The 18,630-nt window shown below is 47.2% G+C and overlaps 1 protein-coding gene and 1 non-coding gene across 3 annotated transcripts; one reads left to right on the plus strand and one right to left on the minus strand.

Annotated features, from left to right (window-relative positions):
- Nucleotides 1–501: 501 nt before the first annotated feature.
- Nucleotides 502–573, minus strand: trnaq-cug (transfer RNA glutamine (anticodon CUG)). The gene has a single exon. It is a non-coding gene; the product is annotated as a tRNA-Gln (tRNA).
- Nucleotides 574–1,169: 596 nt separating this feature from the next.
- On the plus strand, nt 1,170–14,680 carry wdr73 (WD repeat domain 73). 2 transcript variants are annotated; one of them, XM_078544990.1, is made up of 8 exons: nt 1,170–1,289; nt 2,397–2,464; nt 3,071–3,159; nt 3,322–3,410; nt 5,036–5,103; nt 7,507–7,668; nt 8,284–8,640; nt 12,015–14,680. In XM_078544990.1, the coding sequence occupies exons 1-8, from the start codon at nt 1,237–1,239 to the stop codon at nt 12,242–12,244; spliced, it is 1,116 nt and encodes a 371-aa protein (XP_078401116.1). In that variant the 5' UTR covers nt 1,170–1,236; the 3' UTR covers nt 12,245–14,680. The 2 variants fall into 2 exon arrangements, with proteins under 2 accessions (XP_078401116.1, XP_078401117.1); XM_078544991.1 differs by lacking the exon at nt 1,170–1,289 and adding an exon at nt 1,674–2,316.
- Nucleotides 14,681–18,630: the final 3,950 nt, after the last annotated feature.

Below are 18,630 nucleotides of genomic sequence, written 5' to 3' on the forward strand. Positions count from 1 at the left end.
CTGCTCCGCCATACAATAAGATCATGGCCGATCTGATATAAAAGCAACAATACTGCGGACGGTGGAAATCTGAGCTCTGAAAAAGAGTCATTATTGGTCTTGAAACATTAACTCCGTTTTGCTCTTCACAGATGCTGCCACTTTTTTATAGCACCTTCTGTTTTTATTATGCCTGATCTGACTGTGGCCTCAACTCCATATTCCGCCTACCTCCGATAACCTATGGCTCCCTTGGTCAAGCAAGAATCGATCCAACCCACCATTAAAAATATTTTGCTGAGTATTCCCAACATTTTTTATTTTTATTTCATGTCTTTTTTTTTAATGTCTCATATCTTTTTCCAATGCTTCTGTGCCATAAAACAGTGACCACATTTGACTGTCAGGTTCCTTGGGAGTCATCCTGAGGTGGCGGCAGGTGCTATATAAATGCACGTCTGCCTAGTAGAGCGGGTGATCCACATCCACTGACAATATGGAGTAATTCAGAGTAAAAGAAGCAGGTTCCGCCGAGATTTGAACTCGGATCGCTGGATTCAGAGTCCAGAGTGCTAACCATTACACCACGGAACCCAGGCTGCTCAGCCAGCCGCTGGGAGGCGTATTTCAGGGAGTAGGACCGCCTCAACTGTTATTTCCCCACTTCACCCCAGCAACAGCAATCCTATTGGTCAGAGCATCACCACATGAGTCGCAGTAAAACACACAATACTTCAAAATATTAATTTGTTGAATGATACGTTTCTATTTAATTTGAAAGTAACTTCAGGGCGGGAATAAATAAAAATTATTTGGTTGGATGTAAAAAAAAACTCGCCAGCCCATCTCAGGAAGTGACGTTGCCGTAAAGGGTGTAAACTTTGACCTCCCGCGTCGTTTATTTTTATTTTCTGGAATTTTTTATTTGAATCTGATGACCGTTTTCAACATCTTTGGACACGGGTTGAAACGAGAAGATTATTTTTCTTAAATTGGTGAAAATAAAGTTGACGTTTCTGAAGTCGGAACCCAGTTTGCGGTGATTTCACCGACAGTTCCTTCGCCTGTGGCGAAAAAAATAATAATCCGATGAAATTATTTTTATGTTGTTCGTGAGATTCGGATTTTGCGAACCGTTGGCGTCTTTTAATGTAAAATATAAAGTGAATTTTTTTGTGAGGGGTGGGGGAAACAGCGGAAGTGACGATTGAAGGATACAGGAAGTGGAGCTGCCGGTGTTGCCGTGGAGACAGCAAGATGGCGGAGGATGAGAGCGAGTGGGATGACTGGATGTTGGAGTCTCTGAGGCTGTGCGGCTGATTCTATCTGAGGCGCGGGGGGAAAGGGGGGGGGTGTGTTGGCGGGGGGAAAGGGGGGGTGGTGTGTTGGCGGGGGGAAAGGGGGGGTGGTGTGTTGGCGGGGGGAAAGGGGGGGTGGTGTGTTGGCGGGGGGAAAGGGGGGGTGGTGTGTTGGCGGGGGGAAAGGGGGGGTGGTGTGTTGGCGGGGGGAAAGGGGGGGTGGTGTGTTGGCGGGGGGAAAGGGGGGGTGGTGTGTTGGCGGGGGGAAAGGGGGGGTGGTGTGTTGGCGGGGGGAAAGGGGGGGTGGTGTGTTGGCGGGGGGAAAGGGGGGGTGGTGTGTTGGCGGGGGGAAAGGGGGGGGTGTTGGCGGGGGGAAAGGGGGTTGCCAACTCTGGTGGACTGATTCCGGGAGATTTCATCCCTTCGTCCAATTCCCAGGCGGATAAGCAGCTTTTCCCAACCCCCTAATTCTCCCACGTTTTTATCGTAACTGAACTTGCTCAAATAAATTGTTTTTAAAAAAAACATCTCTAATTTAATGCCCCACTTTAAATTTTTTTTCCCCTCCCTCAACCTGCCTGAATCTTCAATTCCTCGAGAGACTCCAGGACAATCCTGGAGGGTTGGCAACCCTAGAGTTGGGGGTGGGGGAGAATGATCCATAGAGAGAGGGTGGAAATGGATGGTGGGTGGAGAGAAGGCTGGTGTATCGAGGAAATGGGAGTGTGCTGGGGTCTCTGGTATCTGACACCTGTGTGAGGGAGCACTGAATTCACCTGGTGTCACTCTGCCTCTCCATGTTGGGTTCTGGCTGAGGATCAGAAGTGGAGGTGGCGGATTATACCGAAGATTAATCCCAGAGGCACTGCTTCATGTTAAACCAGGATTGTGGGATGAGATTGAACGGTGCCGTAGAAATGATTCTTTAAGACTATCTCTTTGACCAAGCTTTTGGTCACCTGTCCTTCTGAATTTTAAATTTTATCTGATGTTCACTTTTCTGGAGCAGTTTACAATGTTTTACTCCCATTTGCTAAATGTAAGTTGTGGCTGAGGTGGGTTTTTGGAGTGTTTTACAGTACAATGGCTGTAGATCACTGTATTCTGTCTGTCTTTCAGGTACAACGATCTTCATGTGTTTGAACTTCAGGAGCCAACACGTGCCATAGAATGGATTCAGGACAGAAGTATGTTATTCTGAGTCTCTCTCTGTTTCTGTGTGTGTTTACACATGCACAACAGTTCCTTTTCCAAAATGATATATGATCTTTGCCTTGGAGAGGCAGTTGTGCAGGTTCACCAGAATGGTACCAAGGCTATAAGGGTTAAATTGAAAGCAGGTTGCATAAACTAGACTTGTATTCCATCATGTTTAGACAATTGAGGGATGACCTAACCTAGGTCCAGAGTCCAGAACAAGAGAACACAGATGCTGCCAGAACTACTGAATATTTCTAGAATTTGCTGTTTTACTTTAATGTTTCCATAGAATTTTTGTTGGATATTAAGTTTTATAGAATCGGTGTGTGTAGATGGTATTAAAGTAAAGATCAACTAATTGAATAAAGGAACAGGCTTGAGGAGCTGAATGGTCACCTGCCCCTATGTTTTATGACCCAACTGTTTAGTCACCCCTCATGATCTGCTGTCTGGTTCATTCTTTACATGCCCCCAGTCTGTTTAAGTAGTGAAGGACTCTGAGGTGTTCCTGTTACTGTGTAAGTGTGCACACACTAGCTGGTGTATTGTCAGAGTTGTTCTGTAGCCTGATTCTGCCCTTCCCTGTCTGGCAGGTATCTGCGTCGCCGGCTGTAGCGTGGGGAAGAAGAATGAAATTCTCGAGCTCTCCCTCCCTCAGAAACTCTGTGCTAAAGGAAACCAGGTGAGAGGCTGGCAGCCAGGAGAGAGCAACACCTCAACCCTTGGCTTCTACTCCCTCACTGTTGGGGGGTTCTCTGGGTGAGGTATCAGGCTGGGGATGGGGGTGGGAGGGGATGTAGGACGGTTTTCGATACATCTTTAACCTCTCCGTTTCCCTCTGCAGGGACTTTGTCCAGAGAGAGACTTCACGGTGAAACGTGGTGGCTTCTCAGAGAGGCCCATTTATGATTTGAAACACGTTGCAGGGACCAGGTAGAGTATGAGTCTGAGTGTCTGGGTACATTGTCTGCAGGGACAACTGAGGACCCCCAGAGAAAATTACTGTCCAAGTCGTATCATGTTACAATGAGAGTAGAGTTGTTGAATTATCACAGGAACCAGTTAGTCTACAATAGACCCAGACATGGTGGCGGGGAAGGGCAACCACTCTGAATTTTCCACTGAGAGACCTAGCCCTTAATCTGAATGGGCTAAAGGGCCTCAGGTTTCACATCTCATCTGAAACTCTGCAGTGGTCCCTCAGCCCTGACCCTCTGACAGTGTGGCGCTCCCTCAGCCCTGAACCCCCCCACCCCCTGATGGTGTGGCGCTCCCTCAGCCCTGACCCCCCAACGATGCGGGTGCTCCCTGAACCCCTGACCCTCCAAGAATGTAGCAATTAGGAATGGGTGCTGGTCTAGCCAACGACATGTATCCCGTAAATGAATTAAAAGAAACTCCCTCAGTACTGACCATCCGTCAGTGCAGCACTCCCTCGGTACTGACCATCCGACAGTGCAGCACTCCCTCGGTACTGACCATCCGACAGTGCAGCACTCCCTCGGTACTGACCATCCGACAGTGCAGCACTCCCTCGGTACTGACCATCCGACAGTGCAGCACTCCCTCGGTACTGACCATCCGACAGTGCAGCGCTCCCTCGGTACTGACCATCCGACAGTGCAGCGCTCCCTCGGTACCGACCATCCGACAGTGCAGCGCTCCCTCGGTACCGACCATCCGACAGTGCAGCGCTCCCTCGGTACCGACCATCCGACAGTGCGGCGCTCCCTCGGTACCGACCATCCGACAGTGCGGCGCTCCCTCGGTACCGACCATCCGACAGTGCGGCGCTCCCTCGGTACCGACCATCCGACAGTGCGGCGCTCCCTCGGTACCGACCATCCGACAGTGCGGCACTCCCTCGGTACCGACCATCCGACAGTGCGGCACTCCCTCGGTACCGACCATCCGACAGTGCGGCACTCCCTCGGTACCGACCATCCGACAGTGCGGCACTCCCTCGGTACTGACCATCCGACAGTGCGGCACTCCCTCGGTACTGACCATCCGACAGTGCAGCACTCCCTCAGTACTGACCCTAAGGATGATAAAGATGTAGAGAAAATGGAAGGGGTGCAAATGTACAAGGGTGATACCAGAACAGAGAGGTGGTATCTATCAAAAAATTGAACAGAGTGGGTCTGTTTTTAGAAAAGATAAAGCTGAGGGGTGACCTGATAGAGGTCTTTAAAATTGACAGGGTAGACACAGAGGGAAGATTCCACTTCTTGGGGAGACCAGAACTAGGGACCACAAATATAAAATAGTTACTGATAAATTGGGTAATCGGGAGAAACTCCTTTACCCAGAGAGAGGAGAGAATGTGGAACTTGCCACCACAGGGAGTGGTTGAGGTGAATAGTATAGGTACATTTAAGAGGGAAACTTGATAAACACTTGAGGGAGAAAGGAATAGATGGATATGGTGACAGGGTGAGATGAAGAGGGGGTGGCAGGAGGCTTGTGTGCAGCAAATACACCAGTTGGGCTGAATGGCCTGTTTGTGTGTTGGAAATTTGAAGTTGCGTTCAGTAGCTCTGATTCTTTCCCTACAGCCTTTTGGTGAGCAGTGGACCCCCTGACACCTCACTACAGGTCTGGCGCTTGGCAACAGATGAGAGCGGTAAGTGAATTGATTGCGTCGTGTTCTTGGTTCTGCGAGGTTATGATAAATAGAGAGGCCATCAGGACCAGGAGATGCTGAGCACAGCTTGGAACCCCCTCCCACCCCCAACACCACACCAGGGAGAGGGACCACAGGCAGACAAGAGATTTCAAATCCCTGCCCCGGCTGCGTTTTCAGCACTGGCCCCTTATCCAGGCACTGTTCAGACCCTCAAGTCTCTCCCATTAAATCCTATCTGATTTGTATCTTAACTCTATTTACCCACCTTAGCTCCACATCCTGATACTATTATCCAACAAAAATCAATCAAATTCAGTCTTAAATTATTCTCAGAATGTGAGTGTCGCTGGCGGGGCACCATTAATTACCCTTGGGAAGGTGGTGGTGAGCTGCCTTCTTGAACCGCTGCAATCCATGTGGTGTAGGTACACCCACAGTGCTGTTAGGGAGGGAGTTCCAGGATTTTGACCCAGAGACAGTGAGGGGACGGCGATATTTTTCCAAGTCAGGATGGTGAGTGGCTTTGAGGGGAACTTCCAGGTGGTGGTGTTCCCAAGCGTCTGCTGCCCTTGTTCTTTGAGATGGTAACAGTTGTGGATTTAGAAAGTGCTGTTTAAAAATGCTGCAGAGAAAGATTGGAGATTGGGGATCAGCTCATTCGGTCAGACAGCAAGACCTTCTGGTCTGCACTTGGTTCAGGAGAATCACAGAATGTTGCAGGAGGGAAGGAGGTCATTCAGCCTAGTGCTATGAAAGAGCTGTCCAAATAGTTCCACTCCCCTGCTCTGTCCCTGTAGCTATAAAATGTTTTACAAGTATTTATCCAATTTTGTTTTGAAAGCCACTATTGAACCTCCTCATTCCACTAACCATGTGAACAGGTTTTTAAACACATCTTGTTGCCATGTGGGAACAGAATGATGGAGCCTCTGCTCATCTGTCTCACTGGGAACTACCTGCTGTTAATTCCATCTCCACTAGAGGGACTCCGTGGCCTGAGGATCTCCTGCCAGTGAAATTCCCTATAATAGAGTCATGCTGCACAGAAGGCAGCCATTCAGTCATCGTGCCTGTGCCAGTCCTTTGAAAGATCCATCCAATTGCTCAGTCCCCTGCACTGTCCCCATAGCTCCATAATTTTTTACATTACAAATATTTATCCAATTCCCTTTGAAAGTTACAATCTGCTTCCACTGCTCTTTCAGTGTGTTCCAGATCACAACTCGCTGTGTCAAAGAACCAGGGGGAGGATGAGAATTTTTTCCACAATCACATTAAAATCTGTGTCCCCCTGGCTGCTGACCCTCCTGCTACTGGAAACAGTTTCTTCTTATTTACTCTGTCAAAAACCCCTCATGATTTTGAACACCTCTGTTAAATCTCCCCTTAGCCTTCTCTGCTCTAAGGAGAATAATCCCACCTTCTCCAGTCTCTCCACATGAACTGAAGTCCCCCCCCCCACCCCCATCCCTGGAACCGTTCAGGTAAATCTCCTCCGCACCCTCTCCAAAGCCTCGACATCCTTCCTAAAGTGTGATGCTCAAGATTGGAAACAATTCTCCAGCTGGGTTCTAACCTGTGCTTTGCAAAGGTTTAACTTAATGTCCTTTCTTTGTGCTCTGTCTCTATTTATATAACCTAGGATCGCATATGCCTTCTCAACTTGTCCTGCCACCCTCAAAAATGTGTGTCCCCCCCAAGTCTCTCTGTTCCTGTCCCCCTTTTAAAATTGTGTCCTTTTAGTTTATATTACTCCTCTTCACTCTACCTGAAATATACCACTTTGCACTTCTGTGTTCAATTCTGCCTTCAAACCCATTCCGATCTGATTGTTCTCCCGTTGCTTTATTTGACCCTATTTAAATTGCTTTGCCTGAGCTTGACTCCTTGTGCAGGGTCTCCAGACTGGTTTGAGCCTGAGTATTTGTCCCAGCTGGAATAATTTGTCCAGTTCTGTAGAGGGGCTTGTTAGAATGATCCCAGGGATGAGGGATTTCAGTTACATGGAGAGACTGGAGAAGCCAGCATTGTTTTCCTTAGCACAGAGAAGGTTAAGGGGGAGATTTGATTAAGGTGTTAAAATCGTGAGGGATTTTGGTAGGGTAAATGAGGAGAAACTGTTTCTAGTGGAAGGGGGTCGGTAACCAGAGGGACACAGATTGAAGAGAATTAGCAAAAGAACAGAAGAGATGAGAAGAATTTTATTTTTAAAACAGTGAGGTATGATATGGAACGCACAGCCCGAAAGGCCATTGAAATCATGATTTCTCTTTTTAAAAGGGAATTGGATAAATACTTGAAGGGAAAATTTTGCAGAGGATGCTGCAGATGCAATCTAACCAACCACCTGTATAATGGTGAATAATGCCTTCTGATTTCACTGTTAACTCTCTGTGACAGATGCCATCACATTGGTGAACACGGTCCAGTACCAGGCTGCAGGCGGCCAGTGGTCGAAAATCTCCGTCGACTGCTCTCCGACCCCTCGGGTGCTTCATGGTTCAAAGGTCAGCAACCTCACAATCCAAGAGATTGCATCGCAGAAGGTGCTGTTTACTACAGGTGGGTCACATACGCACACACACAACCTCCAGATAACATGATCGAGGGTCAAACCTGGAGTGCAGCTCCTTGAGGGAGGATGGAGATGTATAGGACTTCCTGACCGCAGTGGTTGTGAGGGGGACGCCCCAACTTGGGCTGAATGTGGAATGAAGTTGGAGCACTTTTGATGCCCTGGGAGCTGGAAGGATCCCTGTTGTGGAGCCTTATGTATCTTGTTGGAGGATTTGGAGCAACTGCTGGGGGCAGCTCTCTCCCGCTTGCCCTCTCGGACTCAGTGGCAAGGGAGGAGCTGATTCTTATGTGGGGCAAGATTCTGATGGAGAGCAATGGGAAGACAGAAAACAGGACTGAGTATTTTTGGGCTTAAAAAGTAGTTTGCTAACAAGTGAATGGGAAAGTGTGTTTGGGAATCTGTACAGTGGGAGTGAATGGGAAGGGGTTTGATCCATTGGGATTGTGTACAGTAGAAGTGAATGGGGGGGGTGGTGGTTTGGGTATATTGGAAATCTGTACAGTGGGTGTGAGGCAGTTGAAGAGTGACATGCTGGTTGTGGGTTATGTTTGAGCACTTGGATCCCAACTAATGGGAGTGTTTGTTAATTGTCTCCTCAGGGACAGATGATTGTGAGTCAATCAGTGAGCTGGAATTTCTTGATCATTCCACCTTCTCAGTCTGCTGCCTGAAAGGTCATCTGTGGTTGGCTGATACCCGGCAACGCCCGAGCCTGATTGGATGCTCTGATGTGCCTGTGAACAGGGGAGATGGCTGCCATTGGACAATGGGGTGGGCGCCTGGGCACTCGAAGGTGGCCAGGCTGTGCTCAGATGGTCGAGTGGTGCTGAGCGATTATCGGGACCTGAGCAAGACTCTGAGCCTCACACAGCTAGTGATTCCCACTGCCGTTTCAAGCAATGACTATCTGAGCCTGACCTGGGCACCCTGTCTACAGGACCATCTCGCAGTGTCTGGTATGTTGGTTCTGGATGTGGAGAGGATAAGTAGGAATAACAGGAGGCCCTTCATTCCAGCATGTTCAGCTTTTCAATTAGAACATGGTTGAATTTAACTCCATCTTATCCAGCTTGGTTCTGTAACCCTTAAAACAGTGGCCTAACAACATACGGCCATTCGGCCCCTCAAACCTGCTCCACCATTCTATAAGATCATGGCTGATCTGATTGTAACCTCAACTCCACATTCTTGCCTACCCCCAATAACCTTTCACCCACAGAACAAAATCTACTGATCTCAGTTTTGAAATTTTCAAATTGACCCGTCTCAACAACCTTTTGGGAGAGTTCCAGGTTTCCACTCCCTTTTGTGTGAAGAAGTGCTTCCTGAACAGCCTGGCTCTAATTTTAAGCCTCTGCCCCTTTGTTATGGACTCCCCCAACCAGAGGAAATAGTTTCTCTCTCTAGCAACCCGATCAAATTATTCAGAGCAATCCAAGCAGCCTCTCCCCACCTGCCCATATAATTTCACCCATTTAGCTTCAGTATCATTCTGGTGAACCTGTGCTGCTTCCCCTCCCAAGAACACAAGAAACAGGAGCTGGAGTAGACTACACGGCCCATCGAGCCTGCTCTGCCATTCAGTACGACCATGGCCGATCTTGGGCTTCAACTCCTTTTTCCCACCTGCTCTCCATATCACTTAATTCCCTGAGAGATCAAAAATCTGTCTATCTCAGCCTTAAATGTATTCAACAATGGCGCATCCACAACCCTTTGGGGTAGAGAATTCCAGAGATTCACAACCCTTTGAGAGAAGAAGTTTCTCCTCATCTCAGTCCTAAATGATCGGCCCCTCATCCTGAGGCTGTGCCCCCGTGTTTTAGATTCCCCGACCAACGGGAACAATCTCTGTGTCCACCCTATCAAACCCCTTCAGAATCTTCTAGATTTCACTGTGATCACCTCTCATTCTTCCAAACTCCAGAGAATATAAACCTAATTTACTCAGCCTCTCATCATAGGACAACCACCATCCCAGGGACCAATTTATTGAACCTTCACCATATATCATTTCTTACATGTGGAGACCAAAACTGCACACAGTGGGTTCCAGATATGGTCTCACCAAAGCCCTGTACAATTGTAGCAAGACTTCTTTATTCTTGTACTCCAATCCCTTTGCAATGACGGTCAACAAACCATTTTCTTTCCTAATTGCTTGCTGCACCTGCATGCTAACTTTCTGTGTTCCTTTGAGTCTGGGTAATTGTCCCTGCTGGAATAATTTGTCCAGTTCTGTAGAGGGATTATTGGAATGATACCTGTCATCCCAAGTCTCTATGAACATCAGCAATTACAAGTTTCTCACCTCTTGAAAATATTCTGCTTTTCTATCCCTACGACCAAAGTGAATAAATTCACACTGGCAGATTATACTCCATCTGCCACCTTGTTGCCTACTCACTTAACCCATGTACGTCTATATTTGCAACCTCTCTGTATCCTCCCTAGAGCTTAGCATTCTACCTAGCTTTGTATCATCAGCAAACATAGATACATTACTCTGTCTCTTTATCTAACTCATTAATATAGATTGTAAATAGCTGAGGTCCCAGCACTGATCCTTGTGGTGCTCCATTATTCATTGCCTGCCAACTTGAAAAAGTTCTTTTATGCCCACACTCTGCTTTTTTTTATTATTCGTTCATGGGATGTGGGCGTTGCTGGCTAGGCCAGCGTTTATTGCCCATCCCTAATTGCCCTTGATCAGAGGGCATTTAAGAGTCAACCACATTGCTGTAGATCTGAAGTCACGTGTAGGCCAGACCAGGTAAGGATGGCAGATTTCCACCCCTAAAGGGCATGAGCGAACCAGATGGGTTTTTTAGATAGTTTCTTAGACTTTTAATTCCAGATTTTTATTGCTGTGGTGAGATTCGAACTCAGGCCCCCAGAGCATTATCCTGGGTCTCTGGGTTAACAGTCCAGTGACAATACCACTACGCCACCACCTCCCCCCCCCCCGCCGCCGTTCCATGAACCGATCCTTTATCCATGATAATATATTACCCCCAACTCCCTGAGTCTGTATTTTGCCTTTTAACATTTTGCGTGACACCGAATTGAATACCTTTTGTTAATCCAGGTACCCTACATCTACTGGTTCCCCTTTACCTAATCTACTAGTTACATCCTCAAAAAACTTGTTAAACAGGATGTCCTTTTAGTAAAACCATATACCAAGGGCAATATGTCCTAGGGTGTTGTGCCCAGAACTGAACACAATTACTCCAGAAATTCTATTCTTAAAGAAAAACATGGTCAGTCTTGAAAGTGGCACTGTGATCCCGTCCCTCCCTCACTCCTACCCTCGGGAATTGGGTCAGGGATTAAAATGCTGAAAGTGGCATATCCCTTTGAAGCATTGTGAACAAGTGACCTATCTGGATTTGAGGGGTTGGAGGGCACACCCTTTCACCACCTGGATCTGGATGTAAATCTGAGGCAGTTTCACTCGTGTGTCCAATTAAAACCAGCCCTGCGTAGCTCAGATCAGGAAACTGGGTGCCAGACAAGATTGACCAGTATAAACCAGCAAACTTGCTTCGAGGATGACGAGAGGGCTGCTGTGAGTAATGCAAAATATCACTTTGAAGGGCACCTGGGATGATGTAAAGGGGGCCTTTTTTCTGTCCCAATACTCTGCTGCCAAATTCCATTCTCCCATTAACCCTTGAATTCACTGACCTGCATTCACTCCAGAGCAACTTCTTGCTTTTGCAATTCTTGCCTTGTTTTCAAGTCCCTTCATCGCCTCGCCCCTCCTTATCACTGTAACCTCCTCAGGCCTACATCTCTCTGAGATACCTGTGCTTCTCAGGCTCTGGCCTCTGAGTATTATCAAACAATTCAACACTGTTCACATATGATATTAGGTCTCATAACCAAAGAGCTGGGCTTTCACGGACACGTTAAAGAAGTAAAGAGAGTGATAGAGTGGGAGGGAATTCCAGAGCTTCAGGCCCAGGCAGCTGAAGGCACAGTCGGCAGTGGTGGAGTGATGGAAATCGGGGATGCTGAACAGACCAGAATTGGAGGAGCACAGAGATCTCTGAGGGTTGTGGCACTGGAGGAGATTATAGAGATAGGGAGGAGGCAGGGCAAAGGAGGGATATGAAAATAAAGATGAGCATGTGTAATAGTATGTTGACTCTCACTGTCCCCATTTGATGGTTGACCACTTGAATTACTGGAGGATGGGAGTGGAGGCTCTGCACCTTAACAATGTCAGGGGAGGGACAGGAGGAATTGGGGAGGTATCCTTCAACAACAGGAGTGTTTGATGTCTCTTCAGCCATCGTGATTGTTATTTTTCTCTCTGTTGAAGGTTTTAATGGGACAGTTCACGTTTATAACACCAGCTTGTGGTTGGCAGGACCCAGCAGGGTGGAGCCGACCTTCATCCACCGAGGTCACAGTGTCACTCCAGAGCCAAGGCAAGAGATCCCACTGGTCACCAGACATGCCTGGCACCCGTGGAAACAACGGGCACTGCTCTCAGCTGCAGACGACTGCTCCCTCCACGTCTGGGATTGGGCGGATTGTAACACAGCCTGATAATCACACTGCAGCTCCAAGCTTCATCCCAACATCGGTGCCTCGACTTACGACTCCCCCACCAAACCCATTGAGTCTCACTAGTTAGTGACTCTGCTACTGGCATGTGTTCAGCCAGGGATGAGAGTCATAAATCTGACTGGTTTTCAATGTGTCTCCTGTAATGGCCCAGCCTCTTCACAACAAATCACAACTCAATAAGAATGAAACGCAGACACCATGTGACTGACTGACCCCTCGATAGTGTGTCCCAGTCACCGTGTGACTGACTGACCCCTCGATAGTGCGGCGCTGTCACTGTGTGACTGACTGACTGACCCCTCGATAGTGTGTCCCTGTCACTGTGTGACTGACCCCTCGATAGTGTGTCCCTATCACTGTGTGACTGACTGACCCCCTCGATAGTGCGGCCCTGTCACTGTGTGACTGACTGACCCCTCAATAGTGTGGCCCTGTCACCGTGTGACTGACTGACCCCTCGATAGTGTGTCCCTGTCACTGTGTGACTGACTGACCCCTCGATAGTGTGTCCCTGTCACCGTGTGACTGACTGACCCCTCGATAGTGTGTCCCTGTCACCGTGTGACTGACTGACACCTCGATAGTGTGGCCCTGTCACTGTGTGACTGACTGACCCCTCGATAGTGTGTCCCTGTCACCGTGTGACTGACTGACCCCTCGATAGTGTGTCCCTGTCACTGTGTGACTGACTGACCCCTCGATAGTGTGTCCCTGTCACCGTGTGACTGACTGACCCCTCGATAGTGTGTCCCTGTCACCGTGTGACTGACTGACACCTCGATAGTGTGGCCCTGTCACTGTGTGACTGACTGACCCCTCGATAGTGTGTCCCTGTCACTGTGTGACTGACTGACCCCTCGATAGTGTGTCCCTGTCACCGTGTGACTGACTGACCCCTCGATAGTGTGGCCCTGTCACCGTGTGACTGACTGACACCTCGATAGTGTGTCCCTGTCACTGTGTGACTGACTGACCCCTCGATAGTGTGTCCCTGTCACTGTGTGACTGACTGACCCCCTCGATAGTGCGGCCCTGTCACCGTGTGACTGACTGACCCCTCGATAGTGTGTCCCTGTCACCGTGTGACTGACTGACCCCTCGATAGTGTGTCCCTGTCACTGTGTGACTGACTGACACCTCGATAGTGTGGCCCTGTCACTGTGTGACTGACTGACCCCTCGATAGTGTGTCCCTGTCACTGTGTGACTGACTGACCCCCTCGATAGTGTGGCCCTGTTACTGTGTGACTGACCCCTCAATAGTGTGTCCCTGTCACTGTGTGACTGACTGACCCCTCGATAGTGTGGCCCTGTCACTGTGTGACTGACCGACCCCCTCGATAGTGTGGCCCTGTCACTGTGTGACTGACTGACCCCCTCGATAGTGTGGCCCTGTCACTGTGTGACTGACTGACCCCCTCGATAGTGTGGCCCTGTCACTGTGAGACTGACTGACCCCCTCGATAGTGTGGCCCTGTCACTGTGTGACTGACTGACTGACCCCTCGATAATGTGGCACTGTCACTGTGTTGACTCACTGACCCCTCGATACTGTGGCCCTGTCACTATGTGACTGACTGACCCCTCGATAATGCGGCCCTGTCACTATGTGACTGACTGACCCCTCGATACTGTGGCCCTGTCACTATGTGACTGACTGACCCCTCGATAATGCGGCCCTGTCACTATGTGACTGACTGACCCCTCGATACTGTGGCCCTGTCACTATGTGACTGACTGACCCCTCGATAGCGTGGCCCTGTCACTGTGTGACTGACTGACCCCTTGATAGTGTGGTCTTGTCATTGTGTCACTGACTGACCCTTCGATTGGGATGGGGGTGGGTGCTGCTGTTGGCTTCATTGTCCTGGCTTGAGACAGTAGAATTCACCCATGACTCCCTATCAGGAAGAGACTTTGCAGATTTGTTTTGTCAGGATTCAGTATTGAAAAAACTTGCTGACACTGTTGAGCCTTGAAGAATGACTGCCTGGGTCAGAATCCAGGTGCAAAGGCACTAGTAACCATCTTTCTAAAAGTTTTAAATTGCTAGAAATCATTTAATTTATTAATAAACTGACTATTGTACACCATTGCAACTGATAAATAGTTCTGTATAGTTTTTAAGTGAATATCAGTGATTTTTAAATTAGGTTACCCACTGGTGGTAACTGGACACTAATTGAAAATGCCAATTTTTTGTGATGTCAATTTTCAGCTGTTATGATTGCAACAAGTTACCACTCTTCAATACTTCAAGGAATATTAATGCAGGGGTGAAAAAAGGAGCAATTGTATTCTGACACACCACCTGATTGAGCTGGTTCATTGAAGATTTTACATTTGTAATTATGAAAATGAATTTGAACCATAACTTCTCTTTATAAAACTAGTGCAATTTGCAGGCAAGTGGAAACACTATCCTATAGATCTGTTTTGTAAAGATATACCCAGCAACTACAGGCCAGGCATTTTAACTTCAGTGGTGGGCAACCGCTGGAAACAATAATTCAGGACAAAATTAATAATCACATGGACCAACGTGGGTTAATTAAGGAAAGTCAGCATGGATTTGTTACAGGGAAATTATGTTTAACTAACTTGAAATTGATGAGATTAATGCTGTTGATGTGGTATACATGGATTAATGGCTGCCCTTCTCCAAATAATTAAAGAAACTTGTTTCACAATATTGTTTGCAGACTTGTTGACTCCAGGGTTGAAATCCAGAGAAAGGGTGTGGAAAAGCTCTATTTTATCACGATGACATCACATGAAAGAAACTAGATTTCTCATAAGGAGATTTAATAGGGCACATTTTTGGAGCAGAGACAGAGAAACATGTAGACTTGTGAAGGAACAAGACCCTGCCTAAGAATCACCAGTAGGAAGAGATTCAGGTTGGCCTTTACCCCTCTACTTGAGGAACCAGACCAGGGTTTTGAGTCAGGACTGCGTTACCACACCTGCACTGGAGTGGAACAAGAGAAATCTGCTACTGCGAACAGGAAACAACAGCAAATGTCTTCCTAAAACCTCCAGACATTTTTCTTCAGTGGACCAAAAAAGGATTACAGGATTGAATTGCTTCAACACTTAATCCTGGGGAAAAACAAGTGTGACAAAGGACTCTCAAACTCTTAAATGCATACTACCTCTTGTAATCAGAATCTTGAGTGTGTGCGTGTCTATGAGGGTGAGAGTGGGTGTGGTTGTGTATATATTCAGGTGTTGAATAATAAGAATGTATCTTTCTTTTAAAATTTACAAGAAAACCTGTTTGTCTGTTCCTGACAGTTACAGCATTTAGGATTAAAACACTTTTATTTTCTTTCTGAAAACAAGCTGCCTTCCATCAGTTGAGAGGAGGCAAAAGGGGGATCCATCCCTGTCAACTCGCAGGTGTTACATAAATGGGAGAATTACCTCAATTAGATCACCTTTTAATCTTCTATATTCTAGTGAATAGAAGACTAGACTATGCAACTTGTCCTCGTACAGTGAAGGTTTGACCAAGCTTTTGGTCATTGGTTCTAATTTTTTGTGTTCTGTCACAGGGCGTGGGCATTGCTAGCAAGGCCAGTATTTATTCCCATCCCTAATTGCCCTCAAGAAGGTGGTGGCGAGCTGCCTTCTTGAACCGCAGCAGCCCCGGTGGTGTAGGTACACCCACAGTGCTGGGAGGGAGGGAGGTCCAGGATTTTGACCCAGCAACAGTGAAGGAACGGCGATATATTTCCAAGTCAGGATGGTGAGTGACTTGGAGAGGAGCTTCCAGGTGGTGGCATTTCCATGTGTCTGCTGCCCTTGTCCTTCTAGATGGCAGCGGTCGTGGGTTTGGAAGGTGTTCTTATGTGCTCGGTGCTTTACTTTATTTCATTACACTCTTATGAAGCACCTTGGGACAGTGTATTGCCTTAAAGGTGCTATATAAATATAAGTTGTACGGAGAGGTACACCTCTTGTTAAGCCTGCAGGGAAAAGTCACACTTTCAGTAAAGACAAGTGGGGCTGGAATTCAGGTTGAGGGTCAATAAACTTACACAGAAACAGTTTTATATATATTAATTTTTATGTTGGAATCTTTACACTGAGGCACATGACATACACAAGTTAACAGCAAATTAAAATGGAAGACACTACAATGTAACATAGTTACAGAGAGATAGAAAGAGGCCAATGATGGAGGTTTCCGCGATTGGAAAGCAGTGAAAACACATCACCAGAACTGCAGCTGTAGAGTTTTGAGAGGAGACTGAACATAAAGCAGAATCAATGTCTTTAAAGGTGGGTGGGTGACCCTTAGTGGAGCAAGGGGGCCACTGAACAAAACAGTCGCTACCGTCCACCCACCCACCCCGCAACCTCATTTACCATCAATTCACAGCCTCACAGAGGCTACTTCCAGGAAATGGGGGCCATCTTATCTGAGGATGGGCCTGGAGTCTGCAGCTGAAACATCCTGGAGGTAGCTTTACTCTGCTTTTGATCTGGGTTGTGCCTTAAACGAGTTCTCTATTGCAATGGGGCAAAACAGAGCCATAGAATTTACAGAAACATCATTCTGCCCAACCAGTGTTTATGCTCCATATAAGCCTTCTGCCACTCCTATTCATTTCTCCCTTCTGCTTTAACTGCCTGTTTCCAGTGGAAATGACCTTGGGCAAATCAGCATCTTTTTCATCCAATGATATGTTGGAAGCTCTGGAGGATTATGGGAAGAAAGATTTTGAACTATTTTTGAATTTTGGCTAAAACTTGATGAGGAGGTATTGGAAAGGCTGGCCGAACTTAAAGCTGATAAGTTACCAGGACCAGCTGAGATGCTTCCAAGGATGCTAAGGGAAGTAAGGGTGGAAATTGCAGAGGCACTGGCCATAATCTTCCAATCCTCCTTAGATACAGAGGAACTGGACCAGCTTATAAATACTCTGGCTACAAGAGCAGGTCAGAGACTACAATTACTTTTCGGTCTGGAAGAAGGTGTTCTCCAGGCGTTTGTATTAGGACCACTGCTTTCCTTGATCTAAATTAATTACCTAGACTTGGCCTCAATTCCAAAATTTGCAGATGACAAAAACTTGGAAGTAGTAACTATAGGGAGGGAAGTGATAGACTTCAAGAGGACATAGATTGGTGGAATGGGTGGACGTGTGGCAGATGAAATTTAATGCAGAGCAGTGTGACATGGTACATTTTGGTGGGAAGAATGGGGGAGGCAGTGTAAAGGGTACAATTCTAAAGCGGGTGCAGGAGCAGAGGCACTTGGGTGCACATGTGTACAAATGAGTGAAAGGTGGCAGGGCAGGTTGACAAAGTGGTTAAAAAGGCATAGAGGATTCTGGGCTTTAGAGTACAAAAGCAAAGAAATTATGATATGCTTGTATAAAATGCTGGTTTGGCCTCAGCTAGAGTACTGCATTCAATTCTGTGCACCACACTTGAGGAATGATATGAAGGCATTAGAGAAGGTGCAGAAAAGATTTATAAGAATGAGTTCAGGGATGAGGAACTTCAGTTACATAGGTAGATTGGAGAAGTTGGGATGGTTCTCCTTCAAGAAAGTTGAAGAGGAGATTTGATAGAGGTATTCAAAATCATTCAGGGGTCTAGTAAGATTTTTTTTTTTACTCTTTCATAGGATGAGACTGTTGCTGGCAAGGCCAGCGTTTATTGCCCATCCCTAATTTCCCTTGAGAAGGTGGTGGTGAGCCACCTTCTTGAACCATTGCAGTCCACATGGTGAAGTAACACCCGCAGTGCTTTTAGGGAGGGAGTTCCAGGATTTTGGCCCAGCAACTGTGAAGGAGCGGCGATATATTTCCAAGTCAGGGTGGTATCTGGCTTCGAGGAGAATTTGCGGGTGTGGTGTTCCCATGTGTCTGCTCCCCTTGTCCTTCTAGGTAGTAAGAGGTTGTGGGTTTGGAAGGTGCTGTCGAAGGAGCTTTGGTGAGTAAGAATAAACCTGGAGAAACTTTTGAAAACCAGACAACACTGATATAAGGTGAGTGGCAAACAAACTAATGGCACATGAGGAAAAACTATGAATGCAGTGGGTAGTTAGGATCTGGAATGTAGAGCCTGAGAGCCTGGTGGAGGCAGATTCAATCAAGGTTTTCAAAAGGGAAAAAATCTGCAGGGCTATGGAGAAAAGATAGAGAGTGGACTAGCTCTTGCAAAGATCATGATGGGCTGAATGGCCGCCTGTGCTTTGATGATCTATATACTTAACTAGTTTGTCCCTTAAATGCTTCAGTGTTGCTCTCCCACATTCTCACTACTCTCTGGAGTTACTGCTCCTCCAATTTGACCTGAGTGTTCAGGACAGGAAAATTCTGGGGTTTCTGCTCCAGATCACTATCCTGT

This window comes from Cetorhinus maximus, chromosome 7, assembly GCF_964194155.1.
Source record: "Cetorhinus maximus chromosome 7, sCetMax3.hap1.1, whole genome shotgun sequence".
Classification (NCBI taxonomy): Eukaryota; Metazoa; Chordata; class Chondrichthyes; order Lamniformes; family Cetorhinidae; genus Cetorhinus; species Cetorhinus maximus.